The following is a 27421-nucleotide window of genomic DNA, read 5'->3' as shown; positions in this document are numbered from 1 at the left end:
TGCTTGACTCAGCAAGTCACTGAGCATCTCTATCAAACGCTCCTTGTTGTGGCTATTTGCTAGAAATGCTGCCTGAGTTGTTGTGGTTGGCATGTTCTGATCAAATAAGATGTCACTGAATGTGGACTTCTTTGCCCTGCGCAGTTGCTCTGCTGCCTTGGTAGAGATCATGCTGTAGCCATCAAACACAGTTACAGTTACAGCACCAGCCCCATAGTGTTTCAGGATGTAGGCAATGTAGCAATGGCACACATCTCCGTAAGTAGATGGCTGTGGCCACACCACAGACTGCAACAGATGGCCTCCATCTAGAACAAACTGGCAGTTCTTTGGAATGTTAGGTTGTACAGGGGCAAATTACTTGAGAAGAGTACCTAGAACACTCTTGGTTGTCTTTCGCATGACACCATTATGAAACAGGGATGGAGGTTGAGGAGCAAGCTCATATGACATGAACTGCTCCATGTCAGAACTTGTCTTTAGGACACAGGTGATCCTGTTGAAAAGGAGACTGGGATTCACTACCATGTTTTGTCCCCTGACATTGATGGTGTTTTTATCCCTTATAGTCTTGACTTTGTCAGTGCGATGCAGTGTCATTTCTGAGAACTTTTTTCCTGTTATCCTGGAGGCTGCATTGTCACAATTGACGGATGTGTCAGCTATAACACCAGTAGCTATAGACACTAGGTGATCAGGCTGGTAACCTGCAAATGGTGGATGTATCTCCAGCCACTGCATAAAGACATCATAGTCTTTGCTGTCTTTAGCCTGAGTGGATGATCGGAGATCTTTGTGTTGTTCAGAGGTAGCACTATGAGAGACAATAAAACAAGCCTTACATGCTACAAATGTGATGCCTACGTTTGCAAGGCACACTCTGACCTGATTGCAAAATGCCAATCCTGTGGGTGAACACACACACACACAGGCAGAGAGACCTTGACCCTGACCACCGTTCTTGTGGTGTACCTCCTCTCTCAACCCAATCATCAAAATAGAATTATATGCACATGCAACACTACAGTAACAGCTATGATTGGGCAATGGTATAGTATATGTCCTGGCTTTCTTGCTTCTGCAAGCAAACACACACACACACACACACACACACACGACTATTCATTCTGATGTTCTGTGAATTTGTTTTACAATAAATGTTCATTTTGGAATACATTTTCAGTGTCTATTCTTTCTATATTGCAGTTATTCAGGTTAACCAATAGTCTACATTGTTTATGTCTCATCAAATTTTGCACAGTATATGTTGAGATGTTGAAGAACTGATCCAATGTGTTGTTTGGCAGAGATAGAGTTTCAGGGTGTAACTGGCCTTCTTATTTGAAATTCTCAAAAACGGAAATGAAATATTCAATTTCTACTGTGTATTTAGTCACATTACAGTAATTTTGTCATATCTATGTTCATTTTTAACATCTCACAGGTCTCAGCTTTCACCAGGTACCAAATTTAGCAAATTTGACAATGTAGTTTTTAAGATATGAAGCAGTTAATCAGACCGGTCTAATTAGACCGGGAACACCAAGGATGGGGGGGCAAACATGAACACAACCGGAGGGTTAAGAGTCAATTCTCTTCAATTGTGCAATCAACTCTCAACTCTCAACCTGCTCGGAAAATGGGCGTGGGGAACGACAGATTCCGGACTCTCTAGTCTCGTTCCCCAAGCCAGAAATCTCGCGTGAACCCATCCTTTTAATATTGCCTTTAAATTACAAAATAATTAAATTAAGATTATATAATGATTAAAGCACTTTGAGCCGCAACGTTTGCAGGAAAAGCGCTATACAAATAAAGTTATTATTATTAAGAAGAAGTCAGCTCGCTTCTTGATTGGCGAGCAGGGTTGCCAGATGGGAATGACATTTTCCACCCTAACCACAGTCTAAAACCGCTAATTCCACCAAACAATCTGGCAACCCTATGGTTTCTGGTCGGAAGTATTGAACACATTTCACATTGCAAACACACCTCACACCCCAGGATTTTGTTATAGGAAAATGTTAAGATCCATCTGATAACCGGGCGTTTTCTGTCGTTTTCAGACATCCGAAAATCGTGCCAAAACCGGCCAAAAACTCCTTATGTGTGTATCCCGCATAAGGGCCCAGCACTGACAGGGGCCCAAGAGAATCTTTTTAAAAATATACTATATTTATAATAATATTATTATTATCATAAGGAAGTTAATGTAGCCGACTTATAATTCTATGTATTAAAAAAAGTTACAAAAGAAACAAACTGGAGTTTTGTTTCTCTATGTTTGACAAAATTAAGCCTTATTATTTACCCCTCTATTTATTCATTGCATGGTTCAGTCCACCGCGCGCGAGAGGAACGTTACCGCGAATAGTCTGACAAGGATGGGGGTGGTGTGGTCATGGTGGGCAACGCCAAAGTCAGGTAAGGGTCTCAAAAGAGAAAAGTAAAAGTAAAGAACGAGGAGAGTGACAAAAAAGGGCGACAGCTAGTCACAAAGTAAAAATAAAAATAAAAAAAATCATTCACAGACCTTCTTTTGGGGTCCATAACATGTAGGCTACCTAGCCAACATTGTGTGGTTTAGCTCTAGCTAATCACTGCGTGGATGACCTAGTTAGCTCGCTACAGCTAATTAACATTAACTTCAAGTAAAGTTAACTTACAGTACACTGTCAGTATCATTTCAGTTAAATGTATGAGATGAGGGCAATTTTGGTCCAAATATAGGTTATTAGAGCTATGAACTCAGTATGAACTCAGACCCCATGAGTTCATACCCCTCCTACAAGCAATGGGGGAAGCATGTGGTGATATAGCTTCTGAAGCATCAGGGTTGCTGTACATATAATATACCTCATGTATACCTATGGCTTGCACTATGCACTATTGCACATCCTACTGTCTGTACATACCTTGCCTCTGTCTGTATATCTGTACACACCTATGGCTTGCACTATGCTATGGCTGGATGCCAAATGCATTTCGTTGTCACTGTACGTACTATGCCCATGACATTAAATTGAATCTGAATCTGAATCTGAATATTCTTATCATAGTATCATTTTTCGCTCATCATAGTGTTTTCCATTGAGCACATCAGTGTTCAATTGGTTCTTAGAAGTGTCTATTCGTTTGATGGCGTGTGTGTGTGTGCGTGTGTGTGTGTGTGTGTGTGTGTGTGTGTGTGTGTGTGTGTGTGTGTGTGTCATTTGAAGACAACATTTGAAAAGCTTGAATGCCACATTACATACATACACAGGCCCTCTCTCTCTCTTTGTTGGCACATGGCGTCACAGAGTAGGTTATAACGAATAATTTCTTCTAATACCCCTCCCCTCCCGTCCCGTAGATGTTTTTTTTTTTACGCTACTGGGGGAATGGTTAATCTCAGGATCTCATGGGAGAACTTTGCGCTCTCGACTGGAGTCATGTAACATAACGATTAATGTAACGGGTGTGTGTTTATACCTGGCGATATATAGAAGAGCGATTGAATTGCAAAATCGGCACATTTAAATGGCTTTTCAATTAATTGTTATCAATCGCTCTGACAACATGTTTTTGTTTTTTTGATAAGAATTCTACATTCTTGTTTAGTTTCAAAATGTTCAGTAAAACACAATTTTAGCTAGGCCTATTCCTCATTTCAAGGCACTGTTCAAATGTTCAAAAGTTAAAATGCTGTCATTATATTGGCATAGGCTTTCGACAAAATGTATTCATAAAAGTATGGCACAGAAATAGGATGACTGCGCGTGTCACAATGGTTTGTGACACGCAAATTGCAAATTACGTCAGAGCAAACGCAGTGGGATGCATATCTGGTTTGAAGTATCCGTTTCAGCCAGCACAAAACCTTGGCTGAAGGATAGAATTCAACCATGATTACACGTAATGTTGATTACACAAATGTTTCTCCAGGTAAACTCTTTCAGATTGTAGCTTGTATAATAGACACTTTTTAAATCGGATTATATATATACTGCATATATATACAGTATTATATATATTATATATATATATATAGTTTGACCGTCTGTGTATTAAACAGCAATTACTCAAGTTTGTTTTCATACATTGATATCATTAAGGCAACTGATTACTGTGCTTAATCATTATGACTCTCTATGTTATCCACAGCCCCCAACAGCTCTGACCAGAGTCAGGCTCTGAATGGGGGAGGAGGAGGAGGGCGAAAGAGGAAGAGGCCTGGATCCCACAACGCCAAAACCTCTGTTGCCGGCAAAGAATGTAGCGGGTCTGAGGAGTTGACTCTGCATGAGACTTTTGTTGCACCGGCACCCCCTGCTCCCAAGGTCCTGCGTAGGCGCCCTGTCAACGTTAGCCAGAGATGCTATGCTGTGACTTCCAAGGCCTGTGCTCCAGGCACAGGGGCACAGTTGGAGCCTATGGTCCACAGCCCAGCCCTCAACCCGGGCCAGAGGGCTGGGCCTCGGCCACTGCACCAGGGGGGACCAGAGGAGACCAGCCAGGGCCATGGATCCCCCTCCAGCGTCCGTCCCAAAGCCACTAAACGCCACCGTAACAGTAAAGGTAAAGTTGCTCTCTCTGGTGGGCTCTCTCTTATGAACAGTTAGTAGACAACTCTAAAAACGGAACACCTGCAAACCAATTCTATAAGTCTGTGCCAATTTGTTCTACATTTCTGCTTCTTTGTTAGTTTGCAATGCTTTTGTTTTGTTTGTAAACAGCCTACAACCTATTCCAAGTCTCTCCATATTGAGTGTGATTCACAATAATATTCATGATATACAATTAAAATCCCCAGGCCTACCTCTCCTAAAATACCAAGCCATTTGTTTGTTTCTAGAGGTATGCTGTACATCAGTCTGTAAAAATGATTTTCAAATAAGCCTGACACATGACTTTGAACTAATGACCTCTGACCATTTGTTACAGTGCGTCTGGCGAATCTTTATGCTAAGGGCCCGCTGTTGGGGAAAGGGGGCTACGGCTCAGTCTATGCGGGGACTCGCAAATCAGATGGCATGCCGGTGAGACAACATCCCCTTCCTCCTTCCTGTGTTTACAGCAAACCTCATGGGTCAAATGTCATTAACTTGAAAATATTTGAGCTGTGTGTGCTTGCTTTAGCTTGGAGTTTGCACTTTCCAGTTGTTTCCATTGTATCAGGCAAACACAATAAAGGCGGGCAGCTTAGGTATTTGACCCAGGTCAAATGACACTTAATTTTGTTTTATGGTTATCAACAATCAAAAGCTAGCCTGGGTGGTAGTCTACTGAAGCCTGTTGCCATCTGGCAAGTCAACAATGGAGTAGTGTTGAATGTAGGACTAGTTTGGTACCCAGGCTGTCTGAAACAGTCTGAAACAGCCATATTACTGTCAACATACTCAGTCTCACTGTCTCACATTGAAAGGACCTCATAATCTTAGGGAGTCTCCTTCTGTCTTGTGGATACTGTTGAATCATCAGTTATTTTAATTGACCGTATGGCATGAAGGCACCGCAGCTCCTCACATCAAGACATTTACATAACAGTCTACTTGAGTCAACTTCCTCACTCCGACACTCCCCCAACTCTCTTTCAACAAGCACACATCCTTCCCCAGCTCTACAGGAGGGCAACTCAGCTCTTTGAGGCATTTTTGATGGGACGAGGGAGCATTTTTTAAGTGAGAGAGAGAGAGAAAAAGAGAGAGAGAGGGTTGAGATGATGAATCCCGCTGAGGTAATGAATGTCTGCAGACAAAAGAGAGAGAGAGGGTTGAGATGATGAATCCCGCTGAGGTAATGAATGTCTGCAGACATGTGAAATACCTCCTGGACCAGTCATAAACTGCCCCCAGTGTCCTGCTGCCACATTTCGATTAAGCCAATAAATCGCTTGATAAAGCACCAAATTTGGCACAAAGAAAGATTCATGTACTCTGAGAAAAATACGGAATGCCTCAGATATGGCTCCTCGGGGCCACTGATGTTGTCATATACAGAGCTAGTTGGGAAAGTAAAGCCAGATATACTGTATGTATGCTAGGAGCAATTCATAATAAAAGGTAATTCATAATAAAAGTTAGTTCTAGAGTTTTGAGTGTTATATCTGACTCAAACAGGTTAGCCATGTCACACATAGCTGCTATGAAATAAAATATGTCACTGCATGTGAACAATTTCTCTAGGAGGAGCTAAAATAGTATTTACCGACCAAAATACACATACTTTTACTTAAATTGCCACTAACTCCCTTTGAGACCAAAGTCTCTTTTTCAAGGGTGCCCTGCATACAACATATATACACATCACTATAACTTACATCAAGATTTTAAAAGGACACATATTATTATTTTTTACAGACAACAATCAATTATAACAACAGCAGGGTTAGGGTTGAAGCTAGGCCTAGGTTTGGATCTACTTTTTTTTTAGGGTTGGAGCTAGGATTAGGGCTGGTGGAACGCCTTGAAGAGGGCATCTGATAGGAATGTAAACAACTCTATCTTGTTGTGATCCACACGTAGGAAGTCCTGCCAAATGCCAATATCCCAGAAGGGCATGTCTGCAAACTCCTTGACCAAGTTTTGCTCTTGCTGTTCCCTTCAGAGAATCAACAGCTGTCCCACACAAGGTCAAGCCCTAAAGATCTGATGTATGACATTCAGTAGAATCATTAATTATACCGAATCTGTAGTGGCTCCATACAGTATGTACATCTTGTCAGGGTATTTTGGGGCCATTTTGAATACAGGTAGTCTGTGATAACCCTGACTCTGTGGGGGCGAGCATTGTCATCTTGGATGAAGGAGTTAGGTCCCAGATTGTGGAGATATGGGATCGCCACTGGCTGCAGAATCTCATCCCGATATCCCACTGCATTGAGATAGCCTTGTTTTACCAGTGATGGAGATACCGCCCCCACCAAAAGCTGTTACTCGATCGGTGCAACAATCAGCATAGCGTTCAGCACGTCGTCTCCATACTTTGACCCTGCCATCCAACTTCCACAGACAGAATCTGGACTCATCACTGAACATGACAATCCCCCACATGCTCAGGTTCCATTGTTGGTGTTGCCGACACCAGCGCAAACGGGCCTGACGGTGAAGGGCAGTCATTGCAGGCTTCCTGGTAGCCTTATTAGCTCGGCAGTACCCAGCAGTTCCCATGCACACTGGTGCTGCCAATCAAGCACCTGATTGGCAGTACCTGGAGCTCAAAACAAGAGTGAATACCAACAGGAGAATACACTGTTTAGCATTGGCAATTGAGAATTTTGGCAAATTTTACTTGGGCGCTACCCACATAATTAGCTGTGCTGTTCATCCCACAACTGCATGATCCTAACAAGTTGGACATCGAGTTGGACATTATATAATGCCAATTGGCATTGTAACAACAGAGAAGTAATCGACCAAACACACATTTCTAGGGGTATCAAAAATTGTATGATTCCCTCAAATATGTCTGTTTAACCACTCCACTATAATTTCCCCAACAGACTGTCAATCAATGTAATTGCCCTCTTTTTCCTCCTCTGCCACGGTCTCTCCTTCGTCACAGTAGGTGAGCCTGTTATTATCGAAATGGAAAATGTGACACAACCCCAATGGTTTTAAACTCTAATTGGTGAATTAGATCTTAGATGGTGCAGCAAGGCAGATGTGCTAACATTCATTGGTAATGGCCTATTATGATAATGTAACTGCTGTGCTCCGGTGTCTGTCTGCTCAATCTGTCACGTCTTTTCTTTCATTTCCTTCTGCTGAAAAAAAGTCCTTCACTTTTCCCGGAATAACCTCTTAGCCCCATTTTTGTACTTTTGTACTGTTCTCTATTTTGCAACGATAATGTTATAATAATTTCCTTTTCGAGGGTTTTAATTCCTACACTTATATGCGGTCTTGTCCTCTTGTTAGGTGCACCAACTGTCAATCTTTAGGACAAGAGCATCTGTAAAATGACAGATGTAAATGCATCAAGGCTTTACAGACTTAGCCATTGTGTTATCAAGCAAGGACCGTAACTTGATCTTCCTATTCCACAGGTGGCCATCAAGTATGTGTCCAAGGCCATAGCTGAGGAGGAGCTGGACATTGTGAGTGTTTGTGGGCCCTGTGTCCGAAGAGCTCCTCGTAGGGTTTTAATCAGGATAGCACCAGCTTTTCAGATTGCACTCTATTAGTTAATGCTAATAACAATCCTAGTGTCAGCCTTTATTAGCACAACGCTAATTGCTAATGTAATAGTTGCTAATACTCATAGGAATCCTAACGGCACAAACATTTTTCCCCCTCATGGGTCCATCACACACACAGCCTGGGCAAGGGGGACCCATGCCCCTGGAGGTGGCGCTGATGAAGCAGGTGAACGTGGCCCCACCGAGCCCCTATGTCCTGCAGATGTTGGAGTGGTTCGACCAGCCCACGCGCTACGTCATGGTCCTGGAACGCCCCGAGCCCTGCCAGGACCTCCTTGCCTTCTGCCATGACCGGGGGGGTACCATGGGCGAGGGGATGGCGCAGCCGGTGATGGTGCAGCTGCTGTGGGCGCTGTGCCACTGCCGGGAGCGAGGGGTCCTGCACCGTGACATCAAGCCTGAGAACCTGCTCATCCAGACGGACTCATATCAGGTCAAGCTTTTTGACTTTGGCTGCGGGGTCCTGCTGAAAAATACCCCCTACAAGGACTTTGTAGGTGAGAGACAACAGGGGATGCATGTTGATAAGGTTTTTAGTATTGCCCTTGTTTGGTTTTACAAACTGAACTGTTGATATGTACTCACGATGGGATCTTGAGGGTTAGACATATACAATATTTAGAGCTTCTTAACAAAAAGGACTGGATAGGTCTAAGCAATTAGGCAAAATCATACCCTACCTAATCTTGCTTCATTTTTACACAATTACTTCCCTCTTAAATCTTCCCCTATGTCCGCCCCTCTCCCAGGCACCTTGGAGTACATCCCTCCAGAGTGGTTCCTCCAGAGGCGGTATCTGGCCGGCCCGGCCACAGTCTGGTCGGTGGGTGTCACCCTCTACAAAATGGTGTTTGGCTTCCTGCCCTTCAGCACCATCCGAGAGACCGTCAAGGGTCGTGTGCGCTTCCCCAAGAGAGTCTCCCCGGGTGAGCAGTCTCTTTCCACAACTACTGTGTCTGTTCCACATAGCTGAGAAAAGGGCTATTCCGCCCTCAAAACCAGAGGCACCAATCAGTAGTGTCTCGACTTAGGATGGAAGGGGGATGAAAGAGTTAAGAAAAGGGGGTTATGAGACGGACAGGTAGGGATGGAGTGATAGAGATGGTGGTCTGTGTGTCCCAATAGTGTGTGCTCTATTCCTCATATCCTCCTTCGTCTGAGGTTCCGCCCTTTAGATATTCTCTTCCAATGCTTTTTTTTTTTTTTTAAGTAATAGAGAAAAGACAATTGGAACGCAACCTGAGAGGGAGGAAATGTGGGTGGGTGAGATTACATGAGGTTAGGGTTAAGGATATATTGAGTCATCAAAACCCACAAGAGGACAAGATAACAATGACCGCTTCTTATAATGAAAGAAGTCTCTGTCCAATCATGCTCTGATTTCCTCATTGACAGAGTGCCGTCAGCTGATTCGCTGGTGCCTGAGCACTAAGGCAGTGGACCGGCCAACCCTGGAGCAGATCCAGCTCCACCCCTGGCTCCTTTGAGAGCCCGACCACACCCAGGTCTGCCTGGGTCTGCCCAGACAGCCAAACCCACTCTGGGAAAGATTGGTTAAAACATTTGCAATCTGCTTTGTCAGGAACAAGATAAACCTCAGATAACAAAACTGTTTTAGTACTATTTTTTACTTGTATCCAAATACGATGATCAGATCACAATCCCATCACAGTATACTGTGCCCACAGTGACCACATTTCTATCTCTCTTTGCTGTATTTAATAGGCTCTATGCACTTTCTGTGGCCAGATTGTGTCTAGACTGGATGTGAGAGAATGTGAGAGCTGAACAACAATAAACGGCATATTCCTAGAATTTGAATCAAATGAGTTTCAACCATGAGGGGTGTCATACAGAGTAATCTTGGCCCTTTACTGTGGCCCAACAAGTGCCTTGAAACTCACTTGATATGTGTACTAGAAGTGTTGCCGAGTGAATAGACACTTGAGTTGAGAAAGACGGGTGTTTTATGTCTGAACAAAGTCAAATGAAAGCTTTGCTCAAGAAAGACATTATCAAAATCACACCACATTACTGCGTCTCCTGAAACTGCAATGAAAAGATTGGCAGCTCTTTCAAAACATATGAAACCCTACAGGTATGCAAAACAGAAAGGGTTTCACTTAAATTTCCTTTGAAAGAAAATTCCTCCCTGAGCATCCCTTCACTGCAGTTCTTAGTGATTGTTATTATATCTCTTTCTTCTCCATCCTATGCAGAATAATATTTTTTCTGAATGTCACCATATCTCAGTGATAAATCTGCTCACATTCCTTTGTATGCAACTTTATCAACCTATTAGCTGCATCACTGACGCTCCAGGTTTGGTTCTCAGTGTGCATCCCTGTTTGCCCAATTTTATATTCATTTGACTCTGCCACTGTTGTCAGATGGGTTCATTTCCGTTGGGTTACTGGCATTTTGTCAAGCATACATTTCCCAGAAACTATGGAAAGTGGGAAGGTCAGACATTAAACACATTGTTGATTGGTTTCCTTATAGGAATTAAATGAAAAGTCCCTAAGCAAACATACTGTTAGGAATAGCTAGACTAGACAGGTTCAGTATAGAGCGCAGTTCAAACAGTACATTATCACATTTCACAATCCGCACCTGTGTTAGTGGGCAGTTATGACTAGGACCCAGGGCGGAAGTGGCGATGACGAAATGTTATGTGAGTGTGGGGGTTGGTGTGAAGGCCGCCACTGAAGGTTGGTGTGAAGGCCGGTTGGTGTGACAGGGTTCGACAGTGCGACTGTTTTGGTCGCATTTGCGAGTGAATATATTTCTGTGCGACTTGGAAATACATTCAATCGCACCAGTGCGACCAAAAAAAAAAAAAAAAACGTAACTACTGTCATGCGCAGTCAATCTTATGTTCGTTAATAAGATCACAGCGCATCTAAACCAATGCAATCCTTTGAAAACAGAAAAAAAAAAAAAAAGACACGTGACCCGCAAGCACAACAAGCTCGCATTTACATTTGAAAATCCTGTCAGAAAAAGACCGCTGTTAAAATGAATCCGATTACGGCATACTTTAGCAAGGCTAATGTTAGCACCGTTCCAGACAGAGAGGAGGTAGAGGGGGGTAGTGGAGTCAACATTACAGCTGGAGACGAGAGTGACGAAGAAAACATATATATCCTCCAGTAGGTCCAGGCACGAGCGGCCCCGGGGCGACTTCCTCGACACCCTGGCCACCGAGGTCACCTCGTTCAGCAGCACCAGATGCACAAACAGGAGAGACACTCGACCGAACATCGTTGAGCACTTGAATGCGTCGCAGCCCAAAACCCACAAAAATGTCGACAACTATGTAATTTACAGAAGAAGAAAAAACACGAATCAAGAAAATATATTAATTTTTCGTCTCAGTTGTATATTAAAGTTGTATCCGAGTTCCCTCCCATTTTGGCGTTGCGTAAAAATGTTTGACTTTCTCCGCTGTGCGTAAAAGACTTTCCTATTCAGAGGTAAAGTAAATCAAACAGTAAATGGAGGCTAGACCATGCTGCTTTTAAAGCCATACCAACACTTTTCTTTAAATATGTTATGATTATGATAATTTGTTGTCGTCATACGAAAATTGCGCAATTTTCATTGTGCTACTGAAATTCTTGGTGTGCTACTAAATTTTTTGACATGGTAGCACAGTGCTACCTGGGGAAAAGGTAAGCGTCAAACCCTGACTATGAATGAATGAATGAATGAATGAATGAATGAAAGCATTTATTTCGAACATGTGCAGAGAGAAATAGTTATAACAACAAAAGACAAAACAAAAACAAGAAAAAAACAAAACAAAACAAAAACAAGAAAAAACTAAACAAAACAAACAAACAAAAAAAAACACTATTTACTTCACATGTCCGAAAAGGAGTAGGAAGAAGCATAAGCTTATTTAATCCTACCCCTTCTCCAATAAACAGAGATTAATAATTAATAAACAGCAGTTGACTTCAATATAAATATAATATATATATATTTTAAATTAAATCACATTTATTTACATATTTACATATTGACCAACAATAGAAAACAGATCATGTAAATAAACAAATAATCTGTGAAAACAACAACTATCAAAGCCCTTCTTCCTCCTCGTACCTGGTGAAAACCATTTTTTATACCGCTTTTTGAACTGGGTCATGCTTGGACACCGCTTTAGCTCCACACTCAATCCGTTCCACAGCTTCACTCCACATATAGAAATACAAAAACGTTTTAACGTTGTACGTACATAAATATGTTTTAAATTTAACTCCCCCCTCAAATTATAACTCCCATCTCTATCAAAAAACAATTTTTGAATATTCCTAGGGAGTAGGTTGTTATTTGCTTTATACATTATTTGTGCTGTTAGAAGGTGGACCAGATCCGTGAATTTTAATGTTTTTGATTTTAAGAATAATGAATTTGTGTGATCTACCATGCACACCGGTGAACTTCTCCAAAGCATCACACACAGGGACGCAGTAAGGCAGTGCATGCACCCATTTGGTCAAGGTGCTGTCTGTTATTCCTCTACCATGGGTCATCCCTCCACTAGTTTTCAGCATCCTCATCAGGAACTGCTCAATTGTCTGGTCAGAGAAGTTGCCAGACCAGAACTCGTTGGCTCGACGGATGGTGAAGTACCCCTTTGAAGAGAACAATGTGTACTCCTCAGGTGGCATGACTTGTTGGATGGAGTTCATCTGCTGCAAGTACAGTCTTGCAGACTTGGCATATGGAAGATGACCTGCTGCATGGAAATGTGGGATCATTCCCTGCACACAGTGAAGATGAAACTTCCAGTTGCCTGTCCTTTCGGCTCTGATGAAGTTGAGCATGAGGAACACCTGGTTGATGTACTGTACCCATAACTTTCCTGTTCTGCTCTGTGTGGCAGCTTGTTCCAGGTGATGAGTGAGAAACTGTTGAAACTCTCGTAGAGTTTCATCTTCGTTGACCTGAGTTGCATCTTCATCTTGGTCAACTATATCTTGATACAGATTGACCAGATGTTCCTTGTCAGTCTGATTTGCCCAGTCTGACTTCTCTAGCAGTACAGAGATGAGGGCCAACAAGGTCAGAATGTGAGCACCCACTGCTCGAGAGAAGGCATGACCTTTGAGCATATGCACCACTGAACCTTTGGCATACACCCGTTCCCACAGCTCTGCCAGCCCGCTTCCTGTCATGATCTGCCCAATGCTGCCTAGAAATCAGCAGGTGGAACCCACCAAGTCGCACCATCACTTTGTCCAAGTCTCTGGAGGCAGCAACTATCTCAGAGGCCTTTTGATACAGGGGTTGGTCGAATGTGACTGGGCAGATCTTGAGGTTGTAAGCGAGCCTTATTCAATATTGACAAATGTGATTGGTGGCAAATAAAAACTAACAATAAAGACATTGTGTGATTAGACAAAATAATGAATAGCATTAGACAGGCCCCCATCTCCACAAATGTGTACATTTCAAGCCTGCAAACTGCGACACTTTAAATGAATGTGCAATAACACTATGTGCAATATGACAACCCTAGTCGTCTTATCTGTACAGTATAGTATAGTGGATAGTGTACATAGCCTTTATTTATGTAAACCAGCTCCTTTCCCTTCTTGTTTTTTTAGTTTTTTTTTCTTTCCTAGCACCAGGGGAGCCACCCCTCCCAAATTTCGTTGTTTGGTACCTGTACTATAGCAATGACAATAAAGACCATTCATTCATTCATTCATATGGAAAAATCTCCAAATAGCGGCAATTTTGGACGCCATCTTGAATATCTCAGAAAGCACAAGGGGGATTCACGGGGACTTTTAGTATGTTATTCCTAAAGGTATTCTGAACATGTCCTGAAAAATTCAGCTTGTTACAAATTTGTTCCGGGTTTGACTCAATTTTGAGCTAATGCTCTTGGACTAGTAGACAACACTACTCATTTGTTGAAGCACTTTTTTTAGCCTTTACATTTTTTGGGGGGAGGACACAAATGACCCTGACAACACAAACGATAGAATAAGCCTTTATGAGGTAGCATGTATTGCAGGCTAAACTTCTTCCTATAGAATTGTACCTTTCATTGACTTTTTGACTCTAGGAAGTGTGAAAATCATCTTCGAGAATTGGCTTGGCGTGGTTGACTTTCATCTGTCCAATAAAAGCTGTATCCTGTACGTCTCTGAGTGTGACATTGTGGCTGGAAATAACTACAAAAGAAAACTTGTTCGGTTTAGAAAGGTAAGTTTAAATTCAATGTTGTGTTGTTTACTACTACTATTTTAAAGGTTTGTTAACTGTATTGACCTTTCTCTCTTTGTCCCTCAGGAGCTTCAGAAGCTTCAGGACGCTCTGGAACAGTCCAGGGAGGAGATGGACTTGATGAACCTTGTTCTGGCAGAGAAGGACATCAAACTGATGGAGCAGGAGGCTGTGATCGACCAGCTGAGGACCAGTGTTGCAGGACAAGGCAGCGGGGACTGGCCAGGAAACGATGCTGAACTCATAGCCCTCTTCAACCTGCAGGTCAGACGTGTGTCCTTTTTAGAATGTGTTACTACAGTATGTATACAGTATGTTGGTTGGAATACTAAAGAATTGCTGAATGTCATTGAATTGAATTCTCTGCAGGATTTCCTGCTGACTGACACTGAGGTTAAACTGAGAGACCGGGAGGCCACCATTCAGACACTCCAACACCAACTGCAGGAGAAAGATGGACAGTTACAGGTAAAACACACACTCTCTCACACACACACACACACACACACACACACAGACACACACACACACCAACAAACACACACACACACACACACACACCAACGCACACACACACGCACCAACAAACACACACACACACACCAACAAACACACACACACACACACACACACACACACACACCAACACCAACAAACACACACACACACACATACCAACAAACACACACCTAAAAAGAGTAAAACTTTTATTGGTGACAATATGATTATAAACGCAACTATTAAAGCCTGGCGGAACATAAGAAAACTAGAAGGTCTAGAGGGTCAACTATCCTCCCTCTCGCCAGTTTGGGGCAACATAGACTTCTCCCCTGGTGCCACGGATAATGGTTTCAAGCGGTGGGACAGCAAAGGGATGGTTACTATCGGACATTTATATGATACGGAAATACTACTTTCATTTGACCAATTATGTAAGAAATATGACCTACCACGAAATGAGTTTTTCAGATACCTTCAGATACGAAGTTTTTTAAATAGCCAAAAAGACACTGGCCTCTGTCACCAACCCTCTCCGCTGGAGGAGATAGTCTCTGCTGGAAAGACGAGAGGCATTCTGGGGCTTGGGTATAGAGCACTTTCGAAATATGATAAAGGCAAACCTGCATTTACGCCCAAAGACTGGAATAATGACCTGAACATTAATACTGATGAAGCAACTTGGTCACTAATATGGCAATCGGCAAACGACATCTCAATCTGTAATAGGACGTAGGAAACGCAATTTAGACTACTACAACGTTTGCAGATTACTCCCCAACTTAGACATAAAATGGATCATAACAAATCGGAAATGTGTACAAAATGTATTACCGAGGTTGGGAGCTTTGTTCATTGTGTTTGGACTTGGATATATAGATGATTACTGGAAAGGTATAGTGCAGGGGTCGGGAACCTTTTTGACTGGGAGAGCCATAAAAGCCAAATATTTCTAAATGTATTTCATTGAGAGCCATATAGTATTTTTAACATATAATAAATTAAATATGTCTTACTTTTAATGCGATTTCTGGTGCTGCATGGTTTTGCTGATGTCCTTGTAGTCTGGTTCATACGTGGTGAGGTTGAGCTTCATGCAGGCGTTGAGGCTTCCATCAGTTAAACGTGAGCGTAGGTTGGTCTTAATGTTCCTCATATGCGAGAATGACTGCTCACATAGAGCCAAACATGGTCAATACGGCAATACTAACACGCTGCATTGTGTGGTATGTCACAGGAAGCTCGTTCCAAGTTTTCAGAATCAGCTGGTCTTCAGGTTGAAGTTTTTTCATTTCTGTCCACTTGTGTTCCCTCGCCAGCTCTGCTCGCTGTCACGCAAGACTTTCCAACTCTCCATTAAGTGTCTTGAACTTACTCATCCACATGTCTGATGCCTTCAGGTCAGCAACTTCCAGCTCAAAGTCTCCCATAGAGACCCCAGGGATGCATGTCAGGTCGATTTTGTCCACTGCACACTCATGTGGATGAGTGATGAACTTGAAAAGACCAGTGCGCGCACGAAATTCTCCAAAACGTGCTTTGAATGACTGCAGGAGATTGGACGTAAAGCCAGCTAGCTGCTGGAGATCCAGATGTTGAGTGGAGTCACTTGCTAAGCATGCATCTCTAAATTGTTGCAGTGTTACAAAGTGCAGAAGACGACCTGTTTCAATGTCCCTGAGAAAGACTTCCACCTTGCTTTCAAATGCAAACACTGCTTGTTGAAGGGATGAGATTGTATTTCCAATACCTTGCATTTTCACATTGAGCTGGTTCAGATGGCCTGTTATGTCCACGAGATAGTGAAACTGCAGGAGCCAGTCAGTGTTGTCTAGCTCAGGATGCTTGACGCCTTTCATTTGAAGAAAAGTCCGGATTTCACTCAGGCAAGCTGCAAAACGGCTGAGCACCTTTCCCCTTGACAACCAACGCACGTTGCTGTGTAAAAGCAGACTGGGATAATGATTCCCAACTTCTTCTAACAGAGCTTTAAACTGGCGATCATTTAAAGCTCGGGCAACAATGAAGTTGACCACTCGAATGACCAGCGACATCACCTCACCTAGCTCCTGGCCACACGTCTGAGGGCAAAGCGCCTCCTGGTGCAGGATGCAATGAAAACATAGGATGGCTCTCTTTTCATGTTCACGGAGAAGCGCTACAAATCCTTTGTTCTTCCCCAACATACAGGGTGCACCATCAGTACAGACAGAAATAAGTTTATCCATCGGCAGTTTTTTTTCTTTAGCAAACTCCATGAAAGACGTGAATAAATCCTCTCCTCTGGTTGTCCCTTTCATTGGCAAAACAGCCAAGCTTTCCTCACGCAGTGTGTCACCTGCAGCATACCTGGCAAATATACTGAACTGAGATAGATGGCTAACATCTGTTGACTCATCTAACGCGAGAGAAAAGTATGTCCCGGCGTTTATGTCCTTAATTTGTGTTTCCTCAACTTGATTTGCCATCATGATGCTACGATCGTGAACAGTTCTTGCTGACAGAGGCATGTCTTTTATTCGTTTGATTATCTTGTCTTTATTTGGGAAGTCATCAAACAGTTCATTGGCCACATCAAGCATGAATGTTTTGGCATACTCGCCATCTGTGAATGGCTTTCCATTCCTGACTATTGCCAAAGCACCCGCAAAGCTAGCGGAATTCCCGTCACCTTGCTTGGTCCACCCACGCAGTTGCTGTTGACTCGTCTGCACTCTCCGCTGTAGCTCCTCGCATGCCTTTTTCCTGCTGTCCCCCGCTGGATATTTCGATGCAAATGAAGCATGATGCGTATCGAAGTGCCGCTTTATATTTGACCGTTTCATCGATGCAATTTTATCATTGCATATTAGACATAGAAAAGTCCTGCGATCTCCACAAATGCAAATTCCTCTGTCCACGCAGCCTGGAATGCACGGTAATCATCGTCTTTTTTTCTTTTTGCCATCTTTCTCGTTACAAGGGTTGAAGCGTATAAGCTAGTTCACTATCTGATCAAATTGTTTTTTATTTATTCACCTTTACAACGACCTCTGACACTCTCGCGAGACATTGGTTCCCGACCCGACCCACGGGTCACGGGTCATGGGTCCCGTGAAGAGTCCCGTGAAATTTAACTTCAAAACTAATTTCTGTTTACTTTAAAATGACACAGTATTATTACGCAATATCACAAGTATTTTAAAATCAGTTCCAAACTGATTTATTTTTTTCAACTTTTCAACCCAATTGTCTGGGAGCCATATGCCGTCACCGGAAGAGCCATATATGGCTCGCGAGCCATAGGTTCCCGACCGCTGGTATAGTGGATAAAATTCATCTAATTCTAGATGTTACATTGGATAAGGACCCCATGTGTCTATTGTTTGGGTTGCCAGACAAACAACTTAAAAGTATGCATTCCAAAAGACTTCTGTGTATCCTCACTTTTTGTGCAAGGAAAAATATATTGCTGAACTGGATAGACTGCAAACCGCCTACAATAGCTGGATGGCACAAGGTAATTTTTGATATGATTCCTATGGAATATCTGACATATAGGTCTAAGTGTAAGATAAAGACATTCTATAAGATTTGGTCTCCGTTCTTAGATTATATTGGTACCAGACTGGCTGCCATTGTAATGAAAGGTTTGGTGGATTACACTCAAGAAAGTACACAAGACTAATGTGTAACAGATCTACAATGTATGGTCACAATATTATTTACTGTGCTGGTGTTGTGCTGCCGCTGTGTTTAGGACTGTAAGACATGGATGCTGTCTCCGATGGGGGTGATCCCCCCATATATTATGGCATTTGTTGTGTCATTTTCTTTTCTGTTTATTTCTGATATGTGACCAGGGCCCTATTCCACGAAGCTCGATAAAGTTCTAAGCCTCGATAAAGTTTTAAGCCTCGAAAATGTTAGCTTGCGTTCGGTGCCATCAATGTGGCTCAAATAATTCGCTGCTTGGTTGAGCTCCTTCTGAGTCAGCTATAATTAGCCTGCTCGTGACCAGGCTAAAACACAGGCTTATGGCAAGACGCACGTCAAAAAAGGCTCACAGGCGGAAACTAAACCCCGAACGACAGTTCCTCATGTGTCTTTTAGGAAATATTAGTTCCCACTTCACACGAGATAGATAGATGGATAGGTTGACTGTGTGATAGATAGATAATTGGATATTTTGAAAGTGTGATCGATCGATAGATAGTTTGATTGTGTGATAGATAACTTGATATTTTGAAAGTGTGATAGATAGATCAATAAAGAAAAGAGTGTAAAAAAAACCAAAAGTAATTATGTCAACTTGCATTGCTGTCATCTCAGCGTCTGGCTGGCGTAGTGGTTAAGGCAGCCAGCGTCGGTTCCAAAAGTTGTGTGTTCGAGACTTGACTAAGTCATTCTTTTTTTTTTTTTTACATTTAACCGAAGCCTTCATGCAAATCGATTTACAACATATATATATATATATATATATATATATATATATATATCTGTCTAAGTGAATCATCTATCCATCAGTAATCGTAAGAAAAAATAATCTATGCCAAATCCAGGGTCTAGTTTAAGAACATAATTTACGCAGAAAGGCTTTAAACACCATTGTAATCGTGTCAGTTCTTGTAAATTAGCCTGCACCATCATTTTATAGCCTATATACTTACTATTACTATATTTTAGATGAGATTTTAGATTAGATTCAGACAACGAAATGCAGTAAAAAGTGTGTCTGAAGAGGGATTCGAACCACGTCTAAAAATTATGAATAAATCCTGTGGCAGCGGTCGATACCACTAGGCCATTGTGGCGATATGACGGTTTGTAGCCTGCTGCTGATATCACCACAGTAGTAATATTCATTTATTAAAATATGAACATATAACAATAACTGGGGCTAGTATGACCTACGCATTTAATCGGTCAGCAATTTCTTGCCAAACCATTTCCCTCGCCTTGTTAATTGCGGCAGTATTGCACTATTTTACATCTTATTTTTCCGTCTTCATAAAAATCAATAATTCGGAATGCTGCGCAAATGTAGTACCCCTGCAGAGTGGAGTATCTTCATTTCGACAGATCGACTCTTCTGGGCTTTTTATGTCTGCGTGCACGCGCCCATATCGAAGATTTGTAAGCCTGTCTTCTGTGAACACTCATCACACAAGGCTGATCCTCGTTCGAGGAATCACCTGAGGCTTGAATTGCAATCTCGAGTTGCCTGAGCGCCGCATTTATTTATAGCGCCGCTATACTGATCCACCTTTAGTGGAATGGCCCCATGGCCTCCTCCCCCCCTGTTTTTTTGTTTTTGTTTTGTTTTGTTTGTCTTTGTTTTTTGTTTGTGAGTTTGTAAAAAAAAAAAAAAAAGAGAAAGAACATTTTCTGTTATTGTTTATGGACAATGTACTGCATAACAAAGTGCAAAACTAGTTTTCTACTATTAATGGGACAATAACCTCCCCCACGGATACTAGTTGTTGTTGTTATGTCCTGTTGTGTACATGTCTCTGTGAAACTCAATAAAAATATTAACCAAAAAAACCAAACAAACACACACAAAAAAAGCTCGATAAAGTTCTAAGCCTCAATAAAGTTCTAAGCCTCGAAAATGTTAGCTTGCGTTCGGTGCCATCAATGTGGCTCAAATAATTCGCTGCTTGGTTGAGCTCCTTCTGAGTCAGATATAATTAGCCTGGTCGCGACCAGGCTAAAACACAGGCTATGGTAAGACGCGCGTCAAAAAAGGCTCACAGGCGGAAACTACATCCCGAACGACAGTTCCTCTTTAGGAAATATTAGTTCCCACTTCACACGAGATAGATAGATTAGATAGTTTGACTGTGTGATAGATAGATAATTTGATCATTTGAAAGTGTGATCGATCGATAGATAGTTTGATTGTGTGATAGATAACTAGATATTTTGAAAGTGTGATAGATAGATAGATAGATCGATGGATACATAAATTAAAAAGTGTAAAAAATAAAATAAAATTAATAGGTATGTCTATCAACTTGCATTGCTGTTATCTCAGCGGTCTGGTTGGCGCAGTGGTTAAGGCAGCCGGCTGGAGTCCCAAAGGTTGCGAGTTCGAGACTTGATTAAGTATATATATTTTTTTTTTTACATTTAACCGAAGATTTCATGCAAAGGCTTCAAACACCATTGTAATCGTGTCAGTTCTTGTAAATTAGCCTGCACCATCATTTTATAGCCTACATACTTTTTTAGATGAGATTTTAGATTAGATTCAGACAACGAAATGCAGTAAAAAGTGCGTCTGAAGTGGGATTCGAACCACGTCTAAAAATGATGAATAAATCCTGTGGCAGCGGTTGGTACCACTAGGCCATTGTGGCGATATGACGGTTTGTAGCCTGCTGCTGATATCACCACAGTAGTAATATTCATTTATTAAAATATGAACCAATAACTGGGGCTAGTATGACCTACGCATTTAATCGGTCAGCAATTTCTTGCCAAACCATTTCCCTCGCCTTGTTAATTGCGGAAGTATTGCACTATTTTACATCTTATTTTTCCGTCTTCATAAAGATCAATAATTCGGGAATGCTGCGCAAATGTAGTACCCCTGCAGAGTGGAGTATCTTCATTTAGACAGATCGACTCTTCTGGGCTCTTTATGTCTGCGTGCACGCGCCCATAGGGGCCATTCCACTAAAGGTGGATCAGTATAGCGGCGATATAAATAAATGCGGCGATCAGGCAACTCGAGATTGGAATTCAAGCCTCAGGTGATTCCTCGAACGAGGATCAGCCTTGTGTCATCAGTGTTCACAGAAGACAGGCTTACAAATCTTCGATATGGGCGCGTGCACGCAGACATAAAGAGCCCCGAAGAGTCGATCTGTCGAAATGAAGATACTCCACTCTGCAGGGGTACTACATTTGCGCAGCATTCCGAATTATTGATTTTTATGAAGACGGAAAAATAAGATGTAAAATAGTGCAATACTGCCGCAATTAACAAGGCGAGGGAAATGGTTTGGCAAGAAATTGCTGACCGATTAAATGCGTAGGTCATACTAGCCCCAGTTATTGTTATATATGTTCATATTTTAATAAATGAATATTACTAGTGTGGTGATATCCGCAGCAGGCTACAATCCGTCATATCGCCACAATGGCCTAGTGGTATCGACCGCTGCCACAGGATTTATTTGTCATTTTATATCGGTGGTTCAAATCCCTCTTCAGACGCACTTTTTACTGCATTTCGTTGTCTGAATCTAATCTAAAATCTCATCTAAAAAAGTATGTAGGCTATAAAATTATGGTGCAGGCTAATTTACAAGAACTGACACGATTACAATGGTGTTTGAAGCCTTTGCATGAAATCTTCGGTTAAATGTAAAAAAAAAAAAAAAAAAATCACTTAGTCAAGTCTCGAACACACAACCTTTGGAACTCCAGCCGGCTGCCTTAACCACTACGCCAGCCAGACCGCTGTGATAATAGCAATGCAAAATGACACAATTACTTTTTTTTTTTACACTCTTTTCTTTATTGATCTATCGATCTATCTATCACACTTTCAAAATATCAAGTTATCTATCACACAATCAAACTATCTATCGATCGATCACACTTTCAAAATATCAAATTATCTATCTATCACACAGTCAAACTATCTAATCTATCTATCTCGTGTGAAGTGGGAACTAATATTTCCTAAAAGACACATGAGGAACTGTCGTTCGGGGTTTAGTTTCCGCCTGTGAGCCTTTTTTGACGCGCGTCTTAAGGGCTCTGCACACAGCGTGCGATTTCTGTTGCGCGTCAACATTCCATTTTGAAGTTTGAATGGAAGTCTATGAGAACATCGCATTTCAACACACACGGCCCCGATTTTAATCGCACGGCGAAAATTCGATTCCATTCATTTTGAATGGGACAAAGCACACGGCGTGCGAGTTTTGTCGCACCGTCAAATTTGTGCTTTTTCCCCATTCAAAATGAATGGAATCGAATTTTCGCCGTGCGATTAAAATCGGGGCCCGTGTGTGTTGAAATGCGATGTTCTCATAGACTTCCATTCAAACTTCAAAATGGAATGTTGACGCGCAACAGAAATCGCACGCTGTGTGCATTGGCCTTTACCATAGCCTGTGTTTTAGCCTGGTCGCAATCCCCGGAAGGCAGCTGGTCCGGATTCCGTCTCTCCCTCTGTCCTGAAGCACTGCGCCGACCAGCTGGCCCCGGTGTTTACCCACATCTTCAACGCCTCGCTGGAGCTGTGTCACGTCCCAGCGTGCTTCAAGGCGTCAACCATCATCCCCGTCCCCAAGAAGGCCAAGGTCACAGGCCTTAACGATTACAGACCCGTCGCTCTGACCTCTGTTGTCATGAAGGTCCTGGAGCGCCTTGTCCTGGCCTACCTGAAGCTCATCACGGATCCTGTGCTGGACCCCCTGCAGTTCGCGTACAGAGCCAATAGATCCACGGAGGACGCCGTGAACATGGCTCTGCACTACGCACTAGAACACCTAGACACTGCAGGCAACTACGCCAGGATCCTGTTCGTGGACTTCAGCTCGGCCTTCAACACGATCCTCCCACTCATCCTGGAGCACCAGCTATCCCTGCTGCAGGTGCCGGACTCCACCTGCAGGTGGATCACGGACTTCCTGACTGACAGGTCTCAGCGGGTGAAGCTGGGGAAGAGCATTTCCAGCTCCAGGTCCACCAGCACGGGCTCCCCGCAGGGCTGCGTTCTGTCCCCAGCACTATTCTCCCTATACACCAACAGCTGTGTCTCCCGCCACCCCTCGGTCAAGCTCCTGAAGTTTGCAGACGACACCACCCTGGTGGGCCTCATCTCCAGGGGGGACGAATCTGCCTACAGGGGTGAGATCGAGGGGCTGCAGAGCTGGTGCAGTTGTAACAATCTGGAGCTAAACGCTCTAAAAACAGTGGAGATGGTGGTGGACTTCCGTAGGAAAGCAGCCCTGCCCCCTCCCATCAAGCTGGGAGGTACCCCGGTGGCCTCCGTGGAGTCATGCCGCTTTCTAGGCATGACCATCTCCCGGGACCTTAAGTGGGAGCGGAACACCAAGGCCCTCACGAAGAAGGCCCAGAAGAGGATGTTCTTCCTCCGGCAGCTGAGGAAATTCAGGCTGCCGAGGTCCATGATGGTCCAGTTTTACACGGCCATCATTGAGTCCATCCTCACCCACTCCATCATCACCTGGTTCCCTGCTGCAACGACCAAGGACAAGGCCAAGTTGCAGCGGGTGATACGTTCAGCAGAGAGGGTGATCGGCTGTCCCTTGCCCTCCCTCAACTCCTTGCATGACACCAGGGCTCTGAGGAGGGCAAGAAAGATCATGGCCGACCCCTTCCACCCCGGCCACAGCCTCCTCACCCTGCTTCCCTCTGGAAGAAGGTTGCGGCTGCCTAAGGCATTGAAGGCCCGCCACAGGCTCAGTTTCTTCCCCTCAGCCGCCAGGCTGCTAAATGACTCTGGCTTCCCCCTCCCCCCCGCCTCCAAGTCTGCCCAGGACTGAACATGCACTAGACCTTGAATAACTCTGCACTGCACTTTATATACAGCACTATCCATGCACTGTCTGTCCTGTGTTGTCCTGTTTTTGCATTTGTATTGTACTTGTTTTGTTCATATATATGTGAAAAAAGCATAAATGCACCTTCTGTAATGCCAAAGCAAATTCCTATATGTGTCAAGCATAATGGCAATAATCAAATCAAATCAAATCAAATTTTATTTGTATAGCGCATTTCTTACAAGATGCAACTCAATGCGCTTCACACAATGAAAATGTTCAGTCAATCAGTCAATCAATCAATACTGACAGAGCCGCGAGCAGGCAAAAGTAAAAAACCTGTATACTATGTAGCCAGGAAAAAATTCCCTTGCAGCCCTCTACCAATAGAGCGACTACTAGCCAGTTTGCCTACCAGTACCCAGCGGTCCCCAAGGGGAGGCCAAGGACCACCGGCACAAAGCAAGCAAGCAAGGGCAAAAACCTGTACACCATGTATCCAGGAAAAATTCCTTGCATATTATCGGCGTACACTCTGTCCATAAATTTAGTGTTATATTTGCATCGTTCTGCATCCGGATGGTCACAGGTCCTGCCAAAAGAGAATCTTAGGCATAGTTATGATGCAACAACACAATAAAGACAATAAAGATGACAGCAATACAACCTGATGGTGGTCCTGGTACACCCTTGTACCGGTTCCAGTACTGCTCTAGGTGCTATTTGGAGCTGAGAGTGCCTCATCAGCACCCGGGTCCATTTTCCTGTCAACACAAATCTCAAAACACGAGTATGGTGTAATGGCCTAGTGATCCTAGTTCTATAATGTCCAATGTCTCCCGTAGTATCAAAAGGCGACATTGAATAAGTAGGTTTTGAGGTCACGCTTAAAAATGTCCTGAGTTTTAGACAACCTCAGGCAATAAACGTTATCTGAATCTGAATCTGAATCTAAAAAAGTATGTAGGCTATAAAATTATGGTGCAGGCTAATTTACAAGAACTGACACGATTACAATGGTGTTTGAAGCCTTTGCATGAAATCTTCGGTTAAATGTAAAAAAATAAAAATAATGGCTTAGTCAAGTCTCAAACTCGCAACCTTTGGAACTCTAGCTGGCTGCTTTAACCACTGCGCCAGCCAGACCGCTGTGATGACAGCAATGCAAGTTGAGACAATGACCTCTTTTTTTTTTACACTCTTTTATTTATTGATCTATCGATCTATCTATCACACTTTCAAAATATCAAGTTATCTATCACACAATCAAACTATCGATCGATCACACTTTCAAATTATCAAATTATCTATCTATCACACAGTCAACCTATCCATCTATCTATCTCGTGTGAAGTGGGAACTAATATTTCCTAAAAGAGGAACTGTCGTTCGGGATGTAGTTTCCGCCTGTGAGCCTTTTTTGACGCGCGTCTTACGACCAGGCTAGGCTAATTATATCTGACTCAGAAGGAGCTCAACCAAGCAGCGAATTATTTGAGCCACATTGATGGAACCGAACGCAAGCTAACATTATCGAGGCTTAGAACTTTATCGAGGCTTAGAAGATAATCGAGCTTAGTGGAATGGGCCCCTGGGGGCCGTTCCACTAAAGGTGGATCAGTATATCGGCGATTGAAATAAATCAGGCGATCAGGCAACTCGGGATTGGAATTCAAGCCTCAGGTGATTCCTCGAACGAGGATCAGGCTTGTGTCATCAGTGTTCACAGAAGACAGGCTTACAAATCTTCGATATGGGCGCGTGCACGCCGACATAAAGAGCCCCGAAGAGTCGATCTGTCGAAATGAAGATACTCCACTCTGCAGGGGTCCTACATTTGCGCAGCATTCCGAATTATTGATCTTTATGAAGACGGAAAAATAAGATGTAAAATAGTGCAATACTGCCGCAATTAACAAGGCGAGGGAAATGGTTTGGCAAGAAATTGCTGACCGATTAAATGCGTAGGTCATACTAGCCCCAGTTATTGTTATATGTTCATATTTTAATAAATGAATATTACTACTGTGGTGATATCAGCAGCAGGCTACAAACTGTCATATCGCCACAATGGCCTCGTGGTATCGACCGCTGCCATAGGATTCTTTCGTCATTTTTAGACGTGGTTCAAATCCCACTTCAGACACACTTTTTACTGCATTTCGTTGTCTGAATCTAATCTAAAATCTCATCTAAAAAAGTATGTAGGCTATAAAATTATGGTGCAGGCTAATTTACAAGAACTGACACGATTACAATGGTGTTTGAAGCCTTTGCATGAAATCTTCGGTTAAATGTAAAAAAAAAAAAATCACTTAGTCAAATCTCGAACACGCAACCTTTGGAACTCTAGCTGGCTGCCTTAACCACTGCGCCAGCCAGACCGCTGTGATGACAGCAATGCAAATTGAGAGAATTACCTTTTTTTTGTTTTTTACACTCTTTTATTTATTGATCTATCTATCGATCGATCACACTTTCAAAATATCAAGTTATCTATCTATCACACAGTCAACCTATCCATCTATCTATCTCGTGTGAAGTGGGAACTAATATTTCCTAAAAGAGGAACTGTCGTTCGGGATGTAGTTTCCGCCTGTGAGCCTTTTTTGACGCACGTATTACTTTAGCCAGTGTTTTAGCCTGCTCGCGACCAGGCTAATTATATCTGACTCAGAAGGAGCTCAACCAAGCAGCGAATTATTTGAGCCACATTGATGGAACCGAGCGCAAGCTAACTTTATCGAGGCTTAGAAGATAATCTCGCTTAGTGGAACGGGGCCCTGGCCGACCAGAAGATCAAGTACAACTCAGAGATGATGGTAATGAACCAGCTATTTCTCTTTTGAGCTGTCCCAGTATAAACAGAGAGTGTGTGCTTATGAATACAGGGTATCCGCGGTGTCTTGAAAAGTATTAAAAGTTGATAAATCAATTTTGGGAAAATCAAGACCCTTAATAAGTATTAAAAAGTGTTATCTCGATTTTA

The 27421-nt window shown here is 42.8% G+C and overlaps 1 protein-coding gene and 1 pseudogene across 2 annotated transcripts in view; both read left to right on the top strand.

Moving 5' to 3' along the window:
• Positions 1-27421, top strand: part of LOC308152046 (Fanconi anemia core complex-associated protein 24-like) — a 29931-nt pseudogene that overhangs the window by 1590 nt on the left and 920 nt on the right. The window contains exon 2 of the transcript in view: positions 14265-14404. The product of the transcript in view is annotated as a Fanconi anemia core complex-associated protein 24-like (transcript). The remainder of the gene's footprint in view (positions 1-14264; positions 14405-27421) is intronic.
• LOC308151751 (serine/threonine-protein kinase pim-1-like) lies at positions 2402-9666 on the top strand (the record flags this gene model as incomplete). Its single annotated transcript, XM_080524658.1, has 7 exons — positions 2402-2424; positions 4154-4557; positions 4924-5018; positions 8027-8077; positions 8298-8676; positions 8929-9105; positions 9575-9666. The coding sequence occupies 7 exons, from the start codon at positions 2402-2404 to the stop codon at positions 9664-9666; spliced, it is 1221 nt and encodes a 406-aa protein (XP_080380784.1).

This window comes from Nansenia antarctica (assembly GCF_963989245.1).
Source record: "Nansenia antarctica genome assembly, chromosome: 2".
Taxonomy (NCBI): domain Eukaryota; kingdom Metazoa; phylum Chordata; class Actinopteri; order Argentiniformes; family Microstomatidae; genus Nansenia; species Nansenia antarctica.
This window is presented reverse-complemented; position numbering and strand designations above follow the sequence as displayed.